Below are 21,448 nucleotides of genomic sequence, written 5' to 3'. Positions count from 1 at the left end.
GCGTTGATATCAAAAATATTTTTTTAAAAATAAAAAAAATATTTTTTTAATATATTTTAAAATAAAAAAACATTTTAAAAAAAAACCACTCACCGAACATACAGGTGAATCGGTTTATACCATGGCTTTCTTGCAATTTGTATTAACAATCTACCTTCTCTTGCGTGTCCTACTTCTGCGAAGTTGTTCCTATCAAATTCTTGTACTTCTGCTTTAGTTCCGCTGAGAATGCTTTCCCTGGAAGAATTTAATTTATTCAACTTTTCTATTGTTCGGACAGCTAGCATTTGGTCATCCCTTGGAATGGACGAAGATAACTGGCAATCAGGTAGAGAATTCTTGGAGAATCGATGGTCAGAGAGCTCAAAAACTTTATTTTTTCCTCATCAGAAAAACGCACATGCCGTTGCAGGATCAGGCACGCCTGGAAACCATTGAGAAATCAACAATAGATGATGAAATTTTGTAAATTCTCAGTTTGTGGAAAGGTTTTAATCCAGGCTCTTGATTTGCTTTGAAGTGTAAGAATTTCTGAAAGGAAATCTTTATAGAGGTTGAATTATTTGCCAGTCATCGTCTGGATTTGTACTCACAGCTGACTCGTATTGTCTGAATAATGATCATAGAACAAATATCTTTCCTCTTGGTCACTTTGCGCTTGATTTGGGTTTGAAATCATTCTGTGGTCTTTGAAACATAAAATGTCTCATCTTGAGACGATGGAATGACGGCTGCTTGAGATTTCTTCTCCGTATAGCAGACACTTCCACCGGTGCTTTTGCCCCGAAAACACCTCCAATCATGGCTCTCTGAGCCATGATCATATGTGCTTCCGGTGTCATATTGGATTGTAAACAGTATCACAAGATTCTCGTTCATAGCTTCGAGTGCAGGATGGAGTAAAGCGACCGCACTAGAGGTTTTGTTCTCTGGGATATGTTAGCAGGCGATAATCCATCAGCCACTCCCATATTCTGATAAACGGGTTCCTTTTTTTCTCTGTTGTCGGGCATCTGCCAAGTCTTTTTCCAGGGCATCTATATAATTTGACTGTATGCATGACAATGATTAGAAACTTTAATTTGGAAGCTCTAGATATTCTGAAATCAGAACAAACGTACGTGATTTAAAATAAGAAATTAAGAGAAAGAATGGTCATTGAATTAAAGAGATTTTTGACGGTACAAAAGCAAGGAAATTTCAGAGCAAGATGACGATGCTCTTTTCTTGGATCTGATTCTCTTCTCTGTAATCATCTCCATCCTTAGTGGGACAGCAAATTGGTGTCTTCTACAAAGTTCGATAAACATTTTATAGAGCTCCCACTCAATAAAATAAAATAAAATAAAATAAAAAAAACCCTTTTTGTTATGATAAATTCAAGTTTACAGTCCCAGCTGCAGTGTGTCAATTTCTCACTCTTGTGGCTCAGTTCACCTTCAACCAAGCCTGCTGAAAATGGTAGGTTTTTTAGTTCCATCACTTGGTTGGATGCAATGCTTTGACTAATTAGTTGAGATTTCAATGATGCTGCAACAGAGTTTCGAAAATGGTGAGAAGAAACCCGTGGCCGTTGGACCATGGGGTGGTCAAGATGGATTTCGTTGGGACGATGGAGTGCACTCCACAGTAAGACAACTGGTGATAGCTTATGGGGCAGGTATTGACTCCCTCCAGATTGAATATGATAAGAAAGGGAGCTCAATATGGTCACAACTCCATGGTGGCAATGGCGGCATGAAAACAGCGGTTAGTCTGTAATAATATTGATGAGAATATGTGTTTCTACTTCTCAACAGTCATCACGGTGCACTTGGTCCGACAACGTAACTTTGGTTTTTGTTAGTTGCTAGAACAAAACTTAGATATAGAATCAGTCTTTTCATCTTGTGATATGGAAATTCGAGATGAGCTGTTGAAGTTGGCATTAATTTCGAATGTTGATTACCATATTAAGAACATCAAGTTATGTGATCAAATTTTGCAGGTCAAGCTTGACTACCCGCATGAGTTTCTTACTTCAATCCATGGATATTACGGCAGTTTAAATGGTTGGGGTCCTGTATTTGTTCGCTCACTCACTTTTCAAAGCAATAAGAAAACTTATGGACCATTTGGTGTTGAGCACGGAACTTATTTTTCATTCCCAATGTCCGGGGGAAAGATTGTTGGGTTCCATGGCATGAGTGGTTTGTACCTTGATGCAATTGGCATATATTTGAAACCTCTGCAGAAACAGAAGACCTCAAAAGCTCTGGTCCAACCAAAGAGTTACCTTAACAACGGGACTGAGAATCTTAGCTACACGATGATGCAAGGAGCAGGAAATGGTTTTGATATATTTGTTGCGGTTAAACAGAAGGATGATTTTGGCAGCCCTCTGCCAAACAAACTTTCAGCTCAAAATCCTCGAGAGTACAGCAATGGAGGAACCAACAGAAAGGATGATTTTGGCAGCCCCCTCCCTGGTAAACTCTCAAGACAACTTTCTCGAGATTTCAGTGACATGGAAATCAACAAAAAGGATGATCTTGGCAGCCCTCTGCCAGGCAAACTCTCAACACAAATATCTCGAGAGCTCAGCGATGGAGAAACTAACAAGAAGGTGAGAAGTACTTGCGTAGGTAGTTTATTTTGAGGCTGTGGCATTCTATTCTTCTTCTTCTTCTTCTTCCTTCTACATTATATTATATGACTTCTAAAACATGAGTCTTATTCAGACTGCTGAAAGGGTGCCCTCAAAAGCTGAAGGGGTGATTATATATGGACCCTGGGGTGGTGCTGGTGGTTCAAAGTTTGACGATGGAACCTACACTGGAATTAGGCAAATCCATTTGTCACGCCACGTTGCAATTGTATCCATAAAAGTTCAATATGATCGTGACGGGCAGGCTATATGGGGAAGCAAACATGGAGGAACTGGAGGGTTTAAATCAGACAAGGTGAACTAAATCTCAAGAACAGTTTTATTGAATTTTTATACCAGTTCCTATATGAGAAGAAATATCGACTCGAGCTCATTATTTTCTTGATGAACCTTTTGCAGATAATATTTGATTATCCATATGAAATACTCACACGGGTGACAGGAACCTACGGGTCTTTAATGTACATGGGGCCTAATATTATCAGGTCACTTACTTTCTACACAAACAAAGGAAAGCACGGGCCATTTGGAGAAGAACAAGGTCCCTCATTCACAAACAAAATTGATGAAGGGAAAATCGTTGGATTCCACGGGAGGGAAGGTATTCTTCTTGACGCTATTGGGGTAAATGTGTTGGCAGGAGCAGTAAAGCCTACAAAACATCATCTTTCTGATGCAATTAAGCAAACTGAAGCAGATGTTGCTCAGATAGATAATTCTCCATGGTCGAATAAACTAGTAGTAGCAAAACGAGGACAAACCGAGGAGGTAATGTATAATCACCTAGCTCTTTACATGATCAATACTACATCACATGCAGTTAACGTTGTTAAATTTCCCAGGTTGCTTGTGGGGTGATAAAGGAGCCAGCTCCATGCGGACCGGGTCCTTGGGGCGGGGATGGAGGGAAGCAATGGGATGATGGAGTATTCTCTGGGATTAAGCAAATATTTATAACTAAAGTAGAAGCTATTTGTTCTATACAGATTGAGTATGATCGAAATGGCCAGTCTGTTTGGTCTGTAAAACATGGAGGCAATGGAGGAACTGCAACACATAGGGTAATCAACATCCTACGTACTATGTGATGACAACAGGATAAACTGCTTTCCTTTCCCGATAAAACTCTAACATGCGATCTGCAGGTGAAATTGCAGTATCCCCATGAAGTGCTCATATGTTTATCGGGATATTATGGTCCCGTCGGCTGTGATGAGAAGAGTCCTAAAGTTATCAAGTCACTTACTTTTCATACTAGTCGAGGAAAGTATGGTCCATTTGGTGAAGAAATTGGAACATATTTTACTTCAACTACGACTGAAGGCAAGGTGGTTGGCTTCCATGGAAGGAGTAGCGCGTATATGGATGCCATCGGTGTCCACATGCAACACTGGCTTGGAAATCAGAGATCTTCGAAGCCTTCTATGTTTAAAATTTTCGGTTGATCCATGACAAAAATGGTTTTTCAGCATTCTCGAGCAATAAATGGATCCATACTCGATGTGTGATTGGTATTGAGTATTGTAGTTCGAAGATTGGCCCCTTCCCGGCCCGTCTATTGACTCTGTATTCACTCTTGTGTTTCTATTCCAAAGAATAATCCAAACTTTTCTGGGATTTCCCAGTTGTTTGGATCCGTGTGGCTTCTTTTTCCCCCAGAAAAATCCATGTATAAATATCTTCGATATTGAAGGAATATTTATCACCCGATATTCATCTATCAATGAAGTCATATGTCCTAATTGATAATCATATCAATTTTGATATAATTTAAATGATTTTGAAAAAATAGAAATAATAATTAGCATATATAGATCAATTTTGATGGATAATCTTGAAGCACTGGAGTTATTTTCGAGTGACAAGTATTATATTGTTCATGTAAAAAAAGTCCCTCAAAAAAAAAAAAAAAAAAAGAGAACAAAAATCCAATAACCTAGTCACCTTAGGTCATCATCGTAAAAGAGATATATCATTAAACATTGTTAAACGTCCATGGTTTGCTCGTGAGATCATAAACTGTAGAGGTGAAGAAAAAGACAGGACAACATTGCATGATAATAATAATAAAAAAATAGTATAATTAACAAAGTTTTTAAACATGACATACGGCTTCACTTGACGCAAAATCCAGATAACGGGGAGCAAGTTAATTCTTTCTTTAAATGTAATTTTTTTTATTTTTTAAATTAATATTTTTTTACAAGATCATAAGTGAAGTCAGGTTTTAATAGGGTTAAATTCACTTTATTTTTTATAAAACCTAGCTTAGGTAAAGTTGTATAATCATCTACTATGAATGCTACGGATGCAATTTTTCCCCATGACCATTCAATAATGATCTCCAAGACTTAAAAAAAAAATTAAAATAAAAGAAGAGAAAAATGACTATTACTTCTTTAATTTAATTTTGTATACAGACTCAATTTGGGCCTAGGTATCGGTACTTCGGTGCTGCAGGAAAAGGCCCAGTTACCTGGATCCACATTTTGGATACACTGGGATAGACCCATTTAGAGGCTCACAAACAGCGTAGGCTATCTGGCTCAATTAAGAGGCGCATAGGAGTTAACTTTGGTCCATCAACTTTGGAGCCTGTAGGTGGAATCGTTGGGCTTGTAAAGGCCTACCCATGAAAACAAGTGCATTTAAGCCTGAGGCCCACATGTAAAAATCAATGTTCATCAACAAAATTAACTAGCATCAAAATCCAGGGTCATATACATGATCAAGAATTAAATGCCGTTTGAAATTCTCTCAATTAAATTCCATTTTAAAATTTTTAATGAAATTTCATATTTTGAGTTACTTTTAGTGTCAAAAATTAAATTTCAAATGAAATTTATTCTTTAAAAATAGTACAAAAATAAATCAGAAATTAGTTTTTCTAATTTACAACACTATAAAAGAAAAATTAATATTTATAAAAATACCTCTCTCTCTCTTTTTTTCCGGGGAGAGAGACCCTTGAACGAGTATGATGAAGGTGATTAGGTTAACATAATGAATTGAATATTAAATCGAATTCAACTGAATTCAAATTGAATATTATAATTAAATTTAATTAAAATAGGGAATAGATTTCAAACATACCTTTAAAAATTATTGAGGATATTAACATCATCAAATAAAAAAATGATTTCAAAGTATGTCTAATGGAATCGACATAAGTGGTCGTAGAAGATTCAAATGACATATCAAATCAAGACTTTTTATTTTGCAGGTGCTTAATTAGAATTAATTATCTTAAATCATTTTCAAGATAAGAGGAGAATTCGATATTCAATTCTCAAGTCCATCGACAGCTCGAGGAGAAATCTAGATACATTGTTTACTTGTTCAATTTTCTGGAGATGAGAAGTTTGAACTGCCGAGATAACGTAAATCAAGATGTTAAATACCATGTATAAAAAAATATTTTTTTCTTATAAATAGTCAAAATATATCATTCATTGTACAATATTCTCCATATTGCATGTTAGGAGAGTTGATGATGGCGATACTCTCGAAGATAGCTGGACTTGGTCTCGAATAAACGAGTGGCTCTTCTATTATAATATTAGGTCTTTTCATGCATTCTATTGCCTTACAAAAAGAAAAAAAGATAATAATAATAATTATTATGGTATAATATAATCTGAACTCATTTACCTAACAAAAAAAAAACAAAGTATTTATTTTTTATTTTTTTTGTTTTAGAATCGTCCTCTTAAATGGAAGGATGATGCTAATATTTATTATTATTGTTGTTGTTGTTGTTGTTGGTATGATTATTTTTTTATTTAAGAATAATATAAATCATATCTTAAAATTTTACGTAACAGTTTATGTTATTGAGTTGAAATGATTCTTTAACATAATATCAGAGTTTTGATGACAAAATAGTTATGAGTTTGAATTTCACCACCCCAATTTATTTTATAAAAATCATGCATAAGGTAATGTGGACATGTATAAATTTTAAGGTCAAAGGACTTTCACTTGAAGTGGTATGTTAGAAAATAATATAAATTATATCTTTGAGGCCTTACCTAATAGCTTAAGCTATTGAGTTGAGATGGTTTTTTAATATTTTTATTGTATTATTTATTTAATTATTAAGATTTTTTTATATTTTGAAATTTTTTGGGTAAGTTCAATTCATAATATAATGAAAATGTTCACAACTTTTGATCTTTTGATAAATTTTGAAAGATCTTGGCACGTTCGATCTTTTGAATTTAGGCACAGTACTCCCTTTATCGTATATGGAATCATTATTATTAGCTGTCTAAACAAGGGCTTACACAGCCTTTCAAGTCAATAATTATTGTGAAATATCAGAGTGGTGCATCCCATATATGCACATTGATAACATAATCATCCAGCTGGTTTTATGAAAAAGGTAAACCCATTAAAAAACGAGGGACATAGTCTGCTCCACAGCATAAACTGATGTCACAGACATCAATCAATATTTCAAAGAATTAAGCTGGGTGATGTAGATTTCTTGATGCAATTGCAATTTATATAATTCGAAGAATTGAGTAATTTCCATGGTTAATGTTTGTAGTGGATGGTTAATTTGAAGATGACATGGCATTGGAGATCGATGGGATCTTTGATTAATTTTATGATGTTGGATCATACCGGTCTGGAAATAATTTGTTTTGTTTATTTTTATGGTTTAAAAATATTTTTCAAAAATTTAATTTTTTTTAAATTAATATTTTATGGATGTTTTTTTAATAATTTTAACATACTTATATTAAAAATAATTTTTAAAAAAATAAAAAAAATATTATTTTAATACATTTCTAAATAAAAAGTATTTTAAAAAGCAAATTCAATAATATTCTAAAACTAACTAGAATCGTGGTGAATTGTTATTTGTTAATTTTTTTTTTATTTTAAATTAATATTTTTAATATGTTAATATTAAAAATAAATTTTAAAAAATAAAAATTATATTTTTAATATATTTTTAGATAAAAATTACTTTAATAAAATATATGCTTTGCCCCAATGACAAAACAATCAGCTAATAATTGACCAGGATTTGCTGTTAGATTTTATTCCTGTGGCCCACCATTTTGCTTAGAGAGGAGGAACACTCCACATTCAAATTAATAACTATGTATTAACATTTTGTTCTATGATTTGTTTGTTTTGTAGACGGACGTGTTTTGTCCAATATAAGAAACAAAAATGTACCCGAAGGTGATAACAAAGAATAATGAGTGCACTCATCCACATTATTTTTTTAATAATTAAACTTAGAGCTTTTATACTCTTTTACCTATTCTATTTTAATACTCTTATAGCCTTTTTTTTTTTTTTTTTTTTAATTTGAGTATATATACTTGTGAAATTTGATTACCTCTATTCGTTTTATTATCAAAACATGGATGTGATAGTTAACTCTTTATTTATAAGGGCTCCATTGTTGTTCTTAGAGATAATGATTGAGTACTTATACTTTATAATTGTTTCTGTTTGAGTACATGTATTTTTATTTTTTTATCTTTCTATTAGAGTATTTATTTATCATTATATCCTCGTCTATGTAATTGAAGGATATTTTTAAAATGAAAAATATGATTTTATTAATTTAAATGGAAAGACTCAATATCACATGCATGTTGGAGATTTAGATGTTATACAATGATATAATAGACATAATTAAAAATAGTTTCATATTGAAAATTAACGTGTAAAATTATACAGGGAAAAATGGAATCAATTTTTTTTTTATATATATATATATATATATATATTCCGAGTGTCTATACTGATTTTTTTAAAATAAAAAAAAAACTTAAAAAAACTAATAAAAATAAACTAATTATGTGAGTTTTTATCTATGTTTTTATTTGGGGGTTTTTTGCTTTATCTAAAATCAAACTCTAACTAACGAGTAAGAAAAATATAAACTCACCTATTTAATTAACTAGTTTTATTTATTTCTTATTTTTTTTTCCTTATTCGTATTCAAATTTTTGATGAAAAAACAAAATTGTTGAAAAATAGCAAAATCAAGGTTATTTCAAATACACAACCTCTCTTGTGTAGGAGATAATTGACGTGTCAATTGATTTAAAATAAAAGCTTGTGAAAATACTTTATTGGTCAAATTTTATAAATATATATAATCAAATTATTCAAAGAAAAATAATAAAATATGAGTACTTTATTAAAAATGTTAAAAAATATTATCTTGATCTCATCGGAGGAAAAGTTAAATGTTATGTCAGCATTGTAATAACAAAACTAACGTAAATATTTAATTGGTCAAGTTACAGAAGTACAAGTGCTCGAATAAAAAAAGAATATAACTACAAAATATCATTATCTTTAATTTTTTTTCTCCTCCTCGCTTTTGTTTAATGAGTTTGACTATACAGGCAACAGTCCTTGATTACATAATTATGAACAAATTAAAAATTACCCGTATTAATTAATGCATGCATCATCTTGTTATCAAACTAACTAGCACAGCAATTCCAATTCCAACAACAGCAATTAAAATAAATAAATAAAAGCAAGCTAGTGGCCTAGAACAGCATCTTTTGTACATAATTTTCAACCTCTATTGTTGGTTTCTCGCACAAGGAAATTCCCAAGATTAAACGTCCTTTTCTTCTCTGAATTTCCCCATCTTTATGAATGAAGACACGCCTAATTAACCTCGTTGATTTGTGAGTTGAAAAGAGAGCCTCAAAGTTGAGTGAGATGATAGGTTACCCAACAACCTCGCTGCACTTTCAGTGTTGATTCGTTCAAGTTTCCAGCTGCATATGTTACTAAAAATAGGAGCTCCGAACCCATACGTTACGACTTTAATATCTGTGTTAGCAAGATGATTAGGTAGGCGGCCCATATATCAAACCATGGTGGTGGACGTGAAAATGATGGCGCCATGGGTGTTTACAGTAGTGATTCCGATACATTTGACAAAGTTAAGCTGGCCGAGGCTGGCCATGGCCTGTCTTCACGATTCTTTTCCCGTTTTTGTTTTCATTTGCTACAAGTCCTTGGTAGATGCTAGCTAGCTAGCTCCCCTTTTGAAATTATCATCCCATTAACTGCTATATATCATTGTATTTCCATATATCTTCTTGGCGATCATCATGTCACATTTTCCACTAATTTTTATTGCTATATTTTCGAAATGAGCATCAAGATATCAAAAGTTAACATCTTTTTTTTTTTTTTATTATTAATATAAGTATTCGGATTAGTTTGTGCGCCTCAACTAATTTTACAGACTCTAAGTTAACGACCATATGTAAATTTTTAGTAATTATCATATTAACAATTATAAAATTCGAATCTAAAATCACAAGAGTAGTAAAACTTTCAGTCTCCTTAAAAAATTAAAAAGTTAACAACATCTTGTAGCTAGAGCATATGGATTTTAGCATGGATTTAATTAATTAGAACCCTTTCCTTTTCTTTTTAGTGCGTCTCATTACAAGGGTAAGTGGATTTTCTTTCCTTTTTTCTATTTTGTTGTAGAATAGGTGTGAAGAAGACTAAACCTATGGGTTATTATTAGTATTGTTTTTTTCCCACGGACGGAATTACTTCATCGAAGATAATAAGACCGATCGAGGAGGTTTTTGGCCAAACTAACTTGTATATAATTCTAGCTAGGTGTTATGATGTCACTTTGAGGAAGGTGATATCAAACAAAAAGGAATTAAAATAGTGCTGAACGTCACAATACTCGAAAATTAAGCAAGCATAATCATTGACCAATTGTACTTTTCTAGCAATAGTGTTAAGCAATTAGGACTGAATTCTAAAATATGTAAATAAAAAGCAAGTAATTTAGCTAGTGAGTTTTTATTTTTGCTTTATAGCATTCTTTTCAGTTTATTTTTCATCTAAAAAGTATTAAATTAATATTTTTTAGATATTTTTGAATGATTTTAATATACTAATATAAAAAATAAAAAATCTAAAAAGTTATTAATCATTTATTTTTAATTAAAAAACACATTATACCACAATACATGCTTCTATCCAAATTTCCATGCATGAGCTCCTTTTTCCAAAAGCCTCATAGGTCCATCGAGTTTTGTAGTAGAAAATCATGACGACATAGCTTGCCTAATAAACTGGAAGAAAGAAGAAGAATCTTATCTTTCGAACAATTGGTGTTCGTGAAGAAAAAGAGGCCGAGTCTCCCTTTACAGTAACACAGAAGTGGGTATATTTGCTAATTAACACAAAAGCTTGTCGAGAAAGTGAGAGTTTCTGTGGGTCCCTACTCCCTATTGCCCTGCACATTGAGAGAGAAAGGCCGAGCTTTTGTTGTAGAAGATGGGTTTCAACTAAAGAGAAAGACTAGCTGATGGTATGATAAAGAAAAGAGAAACAATTACCAGAGGGCAAAAGAGATACACTAAGATTTTGCACAAGGAATCCTGCTTTGGAAATTAGGTGTAAAGATAAAAAGGTCGACCAAAAGCAAGAATTCTGGCATTTAGTCGAGGTTAAAGAAAGAAGATACACGAGAGGGACATATCGAGCCATGATCACCACTCATTTCCAAAGGAAAAAACTTTTATTGTATTTTTTTCAAAGAATTTAGGCAAGTTAGCATGTTTGTATATAGTTGACTATACTGTGATTATAACCTGTCCATAATTCCCATTTTTTCTTGAAAAAAAAAAGTGTCATTAATTCAAGGCGCAAACCAGTTTTCAATGCGAAGTCCAGCTAGCCAAAATTTTAGTGTTTTCAACGCTTGTTGATTTATTGACATGCGATGACCTCATGGCCTTATTGTCAAAAATTTATTAATGGCAGCTCTTACCGACTCTAGTTGTTTTCTATCAACTCAACATCATCGCAAAATAATGGAGTGTTCGAGAGTTTGATTGTTTTTTTTTTTTTTGGTTATTTTTTAAATATTAAATTAATGTTTGTTTTATGATTTTGATATGTTGATACAAGAAAAATAAAAAAAATATTTTAATATATTTTTAAATAAAAAATATTTTTTAAAAAAACTTTACATAATAATATTAAACACATGATTATAAATCAATTACTATAATTAGAAAAGAGGATTATTAATTAAAACACGCTAACTATAAAATTATTGTTTTTAATAATTACAGTATAGACTAGTTTTGAACTCTTCACATATCAAGATTAATATTTTTCTTCTATTTAAAAAGAAATGAATAATAGATAAGAATTTCAAGATTAGACTAATACATTCATGAGTATATATTGAATTATATCCTTCATTGCAATTTCCTATACATTAAGTCTTCTTCCAAATTAATTTGAGTAATTCCCAGTTGCTCTCCTGACTACAAGGAATAGCTAGTGTGATTACACAAACATGTAACGATATTAAATTAAGTAGAACCAAAGAGAGATGATTTTCACTTCAGTTAATCAAATAGCGAAACCTCGCGCAGATCATCCTCGTACTGCTCTTATTTAGTTATTTATTGATACGATTCTGGCATTTTTTTCACTTGTGTTGCGTTAACATGCAGCACAGGAGACAAGTATGGTGGAAGTGGAATGTTTTTCTAATTGCATCCATTACAACAGGGACGAACATGGCCTTAACATGGCTTGTGCATCTAAAATGGATGGATCTATTGATAATTCTAAAGGGTATAGCTTAATTAATCAGATCTTAAATTTGCTTTTTAAGAATTACCAGTTCGAGTTTCACAAATCTTAGGGCTATTGAAAGTTTACATAATTGTTAACTTTGAAATTTATGAGATTAGTTGAGGTATATACAAGCTAATTCAAACACTTATATTAATAATAATAATAATAATAAAACCCATTGATATTTTTTCGTAATCCACAACTCAATAAAATTATGTCCATGTCTATCCATGGCCATACAATAGATTGAAGTTGAATGCTTCACAAGAAGAAGAAATGAAAAAAGAAAGAAAGAAAGATTGCACGCGTCTGTTGCCCACTTGGTAGAAATCTATACCATGATTGCTACAACATTCCAACCATCGCTAATTTTCTCTTTTTAATTCAATATAAACAAAGCTAAATAACGTGTCACAGTCAATTTCGGCTGTTGTAGCAATTAGATCTGTTTTTATATTATGTTCTTACAGTAGATTGATTGTATCATTAATGCTCAGCAAAAAGTAGCTAATTTTTTTATGCATTAAAGAAAGCTGATTTAGTGTGTATTTCCTATAGGATGTTTTTTTAAAAGTGATTTTTCTTAAAAAATATTTTAAGATAATTTTTTTTTAAATCTGTTTCTTCAATTATTTTTTATTAGCATATCAAAATCAACAAAAAAATTTAAAAAAATCAATTTAATATTTTTTAAAATAAAACATACTTTTAAAATTTACTTGGAAAGTATTTGAAAGTGCTTACAATTTTTGTTTCTGAGTACTTTTTAAAAGTAATTTTAGTTCGAAAAGATATCAAATTGAAGGTTTATTTTAGTATTTTATGATGGTTTTAATATAATAATGTTAAAAATAAAAATATAGAAAAGTTTATTTTAATATATTATCAAATAAAACAATTATTTTAAAAAACATAATGTGTCATAAATATGAACACGTAATAGAAACAGAAATTGTCAAACTCACCGACCACCATTAGTTTATTATCATTGATATATATAATCAAAGCAATCTATGTGGCCATCTTTGAAAAATCTAAAAAGAAATTATTTACAGGTTTCTTCTGTGCAGACTGGAAGAGAGGCCGCAGCGAAACATGGATTGGGGTGGGGTGGCTACAGTACTTGCCTCTTTTAAGGAAAAGAGTGGCTACAAAAAGTTCACTTGATATAAAAAAATAAAAAAAGACTTGACGAAACCCTTCTCATCCTTCAAAAAAGACTGAATCTTTTTGAAGATACGCGGTACAGAATACTGTCGTGGACATGTATAGCGACAATTTGTTGAGAAGAAAAGGAAGGAGAGAAAACTCCCTCCCCTTGTATGTTGTAATTTATACCAGCAAATTAAATACATCTCAATTCCATAAATATTTAGAGCAGTAATATTCAAACATAATAAAATAACTTTGTGGATTAATCTCGTAGAATATGTTGCTGTGATCAATCTCAATTTTTATGGTAATTGTCAACCGATTGGATCGTATGCTCAATGGAGGACAAGAGACACGATTCCTGAAGATAATTCTCATGTTGCTTCCAAGGTATGAAAGCTGTCATTTGTGACATTATCTGCTCTGGTCAAGAACATTGTTCAAAGAAAGCTTCCAGTTATCATCTCTCTTACTGTACGCAACTGGGATCTGATTTGTCTGTTTTGGCTGCCTAAAGGACACAAGAATGGTAGATAAGAGTTTTAATTATATTTTGTCATTGTAGCGAACAAAAAAACATTAGAGTTATGATAATTTGGAAACATTTTCCGCGTGTAAGACATGGATTAGACCAGTGACCAAAGGCTCGGACCCAGTTCTAAGCAAGAAACACAGGAAACAAAACCTGGTCTAAAACCAACCATTCACACCAGCTGAGTAAATGCACACATATATATATGACAAAAAGAAAATTATGGGTTTGTTTGCTGGAAGTAAATGTGTTTACTTGGATTTAGTCAATCTCGAACCGTGCCAATCAACCTCTGGTATATCGTCCTAGGTTTACCCCACATGTTTCTCGTTAGTTGTTACAGTCTGTCCAGTCATTGTAACATTGCATGCCAAAACATCACCCTCAAGCCCATCTTCCTCTGTCTAGAGAATGTGGTTCGTTAAAGCCAATTTCACATTTCAAAACAGTAATCTGCTTAACATCATTCAAATTTGTCGAATCCCTTTGATCGAGACTTTACTTCGGTACATCATCGACGGATTCTAGTATACTGTGCGTTTGAATAGCTAAGGTGCTCTTCAGCGTTACCGCCGAACGTTACTTTGAATTATTGATTACTCGGAAATAACCATTCAAAACGATAATCTTCTTATTATTCACCACTTATTGTAAGTTTTAACTTTCTTACTTTATTCTCTGTAATCTTTTCTTCTAATTTAGTAATGACCTAGAATAGTATAACATCAAGGAAAGAATCATTGTAGTTGATGAGTCCAGAGATTTGATCTTGGCCCAGTAATACCAGTGTTATATATTATGTTTGCTAACTAAAGATATTTAATTTCTAGTTATTAATTTTAGGATTTTTTTTAGTTAGATTTTTAATTGATTTTTTTTTCAAAAATCAGATTAAACTCTCAGTTAAAAGGTAGCATGTCTAGAGAGATTATTGTTATTAAATTTATAATTTTATTCGGAATTATCTAATAAATTCAAAGATTTTCTCTTAAAGCTTTAATTTTAGAGTTATAATTAAAAATCTTAGTTTATTTTTCCGTAAACGATCCACGAAAACCATAATCACCACAGGAATCTCTAGCCATTCTCTCGGATGTTTCCCAAAATGAAAATGTTGATTGAAGCACATCATAAGAAAACGATTGCAAATTTCTTTGTGAAACCCAGGATAGAATATTAAGTGTTTTTTACTTAAAAATATATTACATTAATAATATTTAATGATTTTAATATAATAATATAAAAAATTATTTTAATTAAAAATGCTTTTTAAAAAAACCTTACACCATGGTTTTGAAGGTTCAATATTCTTCATTTGACCCCTAGCTTGTTACATTTAGAAGCGTACTCAAAATAATTAAAACTTCAAGAGTACATTTTTGTCACGGAACATCCACTTGACAAAAGGGACCCCGTCCCTTGGGGTAGTATCCTTGATCACCATAACATCATGCAATATAAATTGCCCACCAAATCCACTTGTTGTTTATATTTATATCTATAAATGGCAAGCTAGCTAGAGCCTAATTAACCCTAACCCACATTGCAATTTCTCTGGAGTTCAAAATTGACTTGCTGAAAAATTATCCAATGATCATGACCGGTTTCAGCGAATGCTTTTGTTATTGATAATCACCATATAAGCTAATATTTCTTGGCCCAGTTGAGCACTTGAAGGTCTTTTTCTATTGAATTTTAATTAAAAATATATATTACCTTAATATTTAGTTATTATTTCGAGAAGAAAAAAACAGATACAATAAAGATAGAGAACGTGTCTATTCGTGCATGCAACCTAAAGGCTTTTCCCACACTTTCAGCCAATAATTCTAACTGTTCATACTTGGCATGGAGGAATTTTGCTGATAAGTTTTTTTTCTCCCTGTGGAGATGAGAGAAAGGGAGGAGATACGTTGAGAGAATCTTTTGTATTGGCTGCATACATCGTCCAGTCTCTGAAACCACGTGAACCTTCCCTTGCCTACGTCCCTACATGGATCTTCCGTATCCATACCTGGGCCCCTTATTCAAAAACCTGGCCCCACATACTGCCTCACCCTCTTCCTCCACACGTGTCCCCTCACCCCCCGCACGTGATCGTCCACGTGTCCCTTCCATCTTCCCCGGCCCCGTTTTGTCCTATAAAATGAGAGCCTGTATCTTATATCCCAGGCACAACTCATAAACGTCCCAATGACACATCAGTCAGGCTCTCTCCCCCTCCCCCTCTCCCTGCACTACCACAAACACACAAGAGATTAAAATCAAAATATTATTTAATATTTCTGTCGTTGAATTACCTTATATTATTACCTTCTTTGTGCAACGTGCAAAAAGAGCAGAGAGGATTAGCGGGGAATCTGAACTTTGCATGTTCGGCCTAGAAAATCTTTAAAGCGCAATCCAGCTTACGTTAGCCCCACCACCACAAACAGGGGCACCAAATTTTGTTCTCTTTCTTTACCTCTCACCCTTATCGAGAAACCACCACCTCGGCCGCCGCCGCCGCCGCCACCTACTTCTAACTGCCACCACCTTCTTGACCTTTTCTTTATAAAGGATTATTACTCTTACTCGTAATATACAAGAAAACCAAAGAAAAGAAACAAGAGATCCTTGAAATGGCTACTAAGCTTCTCTTAACGTTCGCTATCTGTCGTTTGATTGTGACTGTAGGGTTGACTGTTGATCCATCGGAGCTACTTCGTCTTGGGGTTGGCGGTCAGCTCAGCGTTGATCCGTTTGATGTCGAAACGGCTTCTCTTGATTTCGGCTTGATAAGCCGATCCGAACCGATGGCAGTCTTGCACCCGGGTTCCGCTGATGACATAGCTCGGCTTGTCCAAGCGGCGTACCTCTCGTCTCAGGGTTTCACGGTCTCGGCTAGGGGTCATGGGCATTCCATAAACGGTCAGGCACAGACAAGTAACGGGGTGGTGATTGAAATGAGTGGCGGCTCGAGAGGGAGTCGCCTTGGGTTGGGGAACCTGGCAAAGCCACAAGTAGCTGTGAAGGAGATGCATGTAGACGTGTGGGGAGGGGAGCTGTGGATAGATGTGTTAAGGAGTACATTAGAGCATGGGCTAGCACCAAAATCATGGACAGATTATTTGTATCTTTCAGTAGGTGGTACCTTGTCTAATGGTGGAATTAGTGGGCAAGCTTTTAACCATGGACCTCAAATTAGCAATGTCTATGAGCTTGACGTCGTCACAGGTTGGTCCTTAAAATATCCATGGCTTCCTTGCATGGCTGGTTTCTTCTTGTTGTCTTCCTGTTTTTGGATAATTATTTTTTGCACAAATTAATTCTGGGTTTTTCCTTGGCTGCCTTAATATTTGTATATCTTGGGAGACAGGTTCTAATTGTTTTCATGTTGATGTACTTAATATTCCACTACTGGATATCAGGCAAAGGTGAGCTCATGACATGCTCCGAAGAAAAAAATTCAAAGTTGTTCCATGCTGTTCTTGGTGGTCTAGGGCAATTTGGAATCATCACTAGGGCTAGAATTGCACTTGAACCAGCTCCTCAAAGGGTACAGCTCTCTCTCTCTCTCTCTCTCTTTGAACAGCATCAATATTTTTCACTCGTTGGTGACAGATTTTGGTTTTGTTCCACGGTGGGGCACATAACTTTGCATAAATTTCCTAGTATTAGTAGAGGATAAAACGAAAGAAGCAAGTATAATTATTCATGACTGATGGGTTAAGATTGGGTCCATGTAAGCTTTTTAACTCATTCAAACGGCTGTTCTAAAGCTGGCAATGTTGTTGACGTCTTGCTTTTGCCGCTAACATGGTCTTTTTCTTTCCTTTTCACGTTCTCTTTGTTTTATTTATCGCAGGTGAGGTGGATAAGAGTACTGTACTCCAACTTCTCGACTTTTACCGGGGACCAAGAATACCTCATTTCCATGCATGGAAAACCTTCTACCTTAAAATTCGATTATGTCGAGGGATTTGTTATTGTTGATGAAGGGCTTATTAACAATTGGAGGTCCTCTTTCTTTTCCCCTCGTAATCCTGTCAAGATTAGCTCGGTTGGGGCTAATGGGGGTGTGCTCTACTGCTTAGAGATCACCAAAAATTACGATGAATCCGCTGGCGATGCCATTGATCAGGTAAAATCCCTTTAATTCGTCCACAGAATGCGTACATATTTCTGTGGCTATAGGACTTGTCGTAAAATTATTAGCAAGAACTTGTTAATAATAATACGATCGCCTTGCTGCTCGTCTTAATTGGCACCATGGCTTATTAATTTAAATGCAGAGTACAATAATAGATATTGATAATTATGTTTTTCTCCTAAGTTGGTGGCTGGACAATCTCCAATCAGTATATATTTAACTCATAATTGTATTTAAATCAGTTTATTTTATAAATTATAAACCTATCCATTTAATTATTTTTTAAACCTGACCGGATTGAATATATTAATTATACCTTCAGCTAAATTTTTTATAGATACTAGCTATAAGTATCTATAAATTGGACTTACATTACCATTTTTGAATATATTAGATTTTCAGCTGAATTTTTCATGGATACTATAAGTATCTATAGATTGAATGTATTTTATCAATCTTCATGAGGTAGACTTAAATGTAACTAAGATTTAGGCTTAATAAATTAGCTTAAAACCTGTTATAAAATGTAACAAATAATTTACACTTAATAAATCAATTAGATCAATTGAAGCAGAGAATAAATTGTGAAAAACAAATAGAATGAATTGTAAAAAAAAATAATGTTGATCGAATTTTAAAAATTCTTACTCATTATCTTCCTTGGAAACACAAACATGTCTGATATTATGATTTTGTCGACGACAACTTGACTTGGGTTCGTTAATATAAATATTACCCAAGATTCGTTTTTTTTTTTTTTTTGACACCCCTATCCCTCATGATACATGCCTTTTATCATGGTGCTAACCATGCTGTCAAGACTAGTTACAATAGTTGAAAAAACAGGTTTAGAAAACTACCAAGTCTGTCCTCATTGAATGTCCAATTAAATTTCTTACCAATAATTTGTTTAATCATCTCTTCTTATAATGATAAAGAACCTTCTACTATCATCGCTGTCATTCAATTGTATTATTGTACACATTTTCTCTATTTTTAGCAAGATGCTGCCCTCAAGGGTTGCCCCCACTATTCCTAGCTAGATTATATGACTGTGATTGCTGAGTATGTATTTTTATACGTACTAGCTACTATAAAAAATGCTAGAAAACATGTACAAGAAAACATGGGAGATCTAGTGCAATCTATCGTCCTGTCTGAGCCTAAGATTGAACGCTACTTTTCTATTTTTTTTTACTGCATTGAATATTAATAAATCTATTATTAAGCCGGCCACCCACCAAATGATTCTCTTCTAATTAATGTCCCCTTTCTTGAGCTTATTAAAAATTGATTGGAATCAAACTTATCTTGACAAAAGCAACAATGTCTAGTAGCAGCAGCTTTTCTTTTTTGTACTTGGATTATATTTTTCTATTAATGTTCTTATAATTAATGACACCAACAAATCATAATTAATTAAGTATTGTATGGTGGTTACTTGATGCAGGAAGTAGAGGCTTTGATGAAGAACCTGAACTTCATACCATCAACAGTCTTCACAACCGATCTGCCCTACATTGATTTTCTGGATCGCGTCCACAGGGCCGAGTTAAAGCTGAGAGCCAAGGGATTGTGGGAGGTGCCGCACCCTTGGCTCAACCTATTTGTTCCCAGATCAAGGATTGCCGACCTTGACAGGGGTGTCTTCAAGGGCATTTTGGGAAACAACAAGACAAGTGGGCCCATCCTCATTTACCCCATGAACAAAAACAAGTGAGTGATTCTTGGCTCTTTAGTGCTACATAACATGCATTTCATCTTTTATCTCTATCTTTTTCACAAGCACTGCATGCATGCAACATGGGACTATCATTGTGTTGCTCTCATCACGACAAGTCTCTCATCAAGTGTCTTCATGTTGTTGTCTTTAATTAAGCTCTTGCCTGCCAATAATACATACGAGACAAAAACAAATAATGCTGGCTAGCTAGCTAGCTAGCTAGAGCCAAGCTAGAGATTACCTCCTCACGTTGGGGATAGCTATCAGCCTTCCTTCAATAATACAAGGCATTGTCATTACCATCACTCTTATCAATAATACTTTCTTGTGTCAATAATATGTTGTTAGTTAATTACAAATCGGACGAGTTCTTGAGGACTTGAAAACGATGATGATAAGGAAAAGACGAAGAGGAAGGAAAGAGACAGGGTAAAAAATCGGGTAGACCCATGACTATGGTGGTCCTCTGAGTCACACTGATACACGTGGCATATGTATCTAACGAAACACGTGGCCCACATGCAAAAGAACCAGCTCAACAGATGAATATTTTGTATTAAAGGCCAGCTAGGATCGACAAACCCTTTTCTCTTTTGTTGACTGGAACCCAATAAATTGACGGTAGTGATCGTCCCAGTGGCAGATTCTCTTGTCAGGCGATCTTCGTAATGGGTCCCCCGTGAGAAGATGGTATCATGTCCACCTCCAAATTCTTACCGGCCTTCGATGAGCAAAGATAGAGCTAAACAAGACCTGACATGATTGATAGGGCATGAAACTGTGAAGGGTATTTAGTATTTTTCTTGTCTATTGAGTTCCGAAAACCTAGCCTTGATGGGATCAACCATTGATTAGTCCAAAACCATCAAATCCCAACCAACATCATTACAAGTAAACTGAACTCTCACTCGAGAAAGATCCAAATCCGATGTCCTGTCTTGATTATTTCTTGTTTGCTAAATGCCGATGATCTCTCTTAACGTTACTGCTGTTGGGTTTTTTTTTTTTTAATCTTGTGTAGGTGGGACCAAAGGAGCTCAGTTGTGACACCAGATGAGGATGTGTTTTATCTGGTTGCGTTGTTAAGATCAGCATTGGATAATGGTGAAGAGACTCAGTCCTTGGAGTACTTGACTGATCAAAACCGTAAGATCCTCAGATTCTGTGATGATGCAGGGATCAAGGTGAAACAGTATTTACCTCACTACACTACACGAGAGGAATGGATGGACCACTTTGGGGATAAATGGGACCGATTTTATCAGAGGAAAATGGAATTTGATCCCCGGCGTATCTTAGCAACTGGCCAACGTATATTCAATCCCTCCTCTGCCTCTACCAGTACGGTGTCTCCATGGTGATGACGGCACAGGATAGTCTACTTACACTACACGGGATCCTATACTAACCTCTAGAAATTATAATCTTGTACATACAGTTTTTGCTTAATCATCAATGATGCTAGATTAATAGCATTTTAGCAGTATTAGCGGTCCGCCTTTTATCAAGTAAAAAGCAAGAAAAGAAAAATATTGTGGGTTCTTGAAGAGGGTTTTTTACAGTGTTGATGTTGAATGATTTGATTTTCAATTGATTCTCAAGGAAATGAAAATCCGAGGGTCGAGATTTGAGCTG

General features: G+C 34.0%; 2 protein-coding genes across 3 annotated transcripts; both read left to right on the top strand.

Annotated features, from left to right (window-relative positions):
- Positions 1–1,288: 1,288 nt before the first annotated feature.
- On the top strand, positions 1,289–4,367 carry LOC140955612 (jacalin-related lectin 3-like). Of its 2 annotated transcripts, XM_073409299.1 has the most exons (7): positions 1,289–1,461; positions 1,540–1,749; positions 1,988–2,605; positions 2,721–2,942; positions 3,047–3,415; positions 3,490–3,708; positions 3,793–4,367. In XM_073409299.1, exons 1-7 carry the CDS (start codon positions 1,459–1,461, stop codon positions 4,090–4,092), a joined length of 1,941 nt encoding a protein of 646 aa, XP_073265400.1. In that variant the 5' UTR covers positions 1,289–1,458; the 3' UTR covers positions 4,093–4,367. The 2 variants fall into 2 exon arrangements, with proteins under 2 accessions (XP_073265400.1, XP_073265399.1); XM_073409298.1 differs by lacking the exon at positions 1,289–1,461 and having other exon boundaries at positions 1,480–1,749.
- Positions 4,368–16,144: 11,777 nt separating this feature from the next.
- On the top strand, positions 16,145–21,360 carry LOC118062100 (cytokinin dehydrogenase 5). Its single transcript, XM_035075781.2, has 5 exons — positions 16,145–17,174; positions 17,369–17,496; positions 17,806–18,081; positions 19,541–19,806; positions 20,835–21,360. Exons 1-5 carry the CDS (start codon positions 16,580–16,582, stop codon positions 21,172–21,174), a joined length of 1,605 nt encoding a protein of 534 aa, XP_034931672.1. The 5' UTR covers positions 16,145–16,579; the 3' UTR covers positions 21,175–21,360.
- The last annotated feature ends 88 nt before the right edge of the window (positions 21,361–21,448 follow it).

Source organism: Populus alba, chromosome 5, assembly GCF_005239225.2.
Source record: "Populus alba chromosome 5, ASM523922v2, whole genome shotgun sequence".
Taxonomy (NCBI): domain Eukaryota; kingdom Viridiplantae; phylum Streptophyta; class Magnoliopsida; order Malpighiales; family Salicaceae; genus Populus; species Populus alba.
The sequence above is the reverse complement of the archived record's forward strand: the minus strand, read 5'-3'. Positions and strand labels throughout refer to the sequence as shown.

Excerpts from the sequence above, each read along its gene's own strand:
- LOC140955612 (XM_073409298.1), top strand. The coding sequence starts at position 1,525 with ATGATGCTGCAACAGAGTTTCGAAAATGGTGAGAAGAAACCCGTGGCC. Across the intron at positions 2,606-2,720 it reads ATGGAGAAACTAACAAGAAG|ACTGCTGAAAGGGTGCCCTC; the intron begins GTGAGAAGTACT and ends AGTCTTATTCAG. Across the intron at positions 3,709-3,792 it reads GAGGAACTGCAACACATAGG|GTGAAATTGCAGTATCCCCA; the intron begins GTAATCAACATC and ends TGCGATCTGCAG.
- LOC118062100 (XM_035075781.2), top strand. The coding sequence starts at position 16,580 with ATGGCTACTAAGCTTCTCTTAACGTTCGCTATCTGTCGTTTGATTGTG. Across the intron at positions 17,497-17,805 it reads TTGAACCAGCTCCTCAAAGG|GTGAGGTGGATAAGAGTACT; the intron begins GTACAGCTCTCT and ends TATTTATCGCAG. Across the intron at positions 18,082-19,540 it reads CTGGCGATGCCATTGATCAG|GAAGTAGAGGCTTTGATGAA; the intron begins GTAAAATCCCTT and ends TACTTGATGCAG.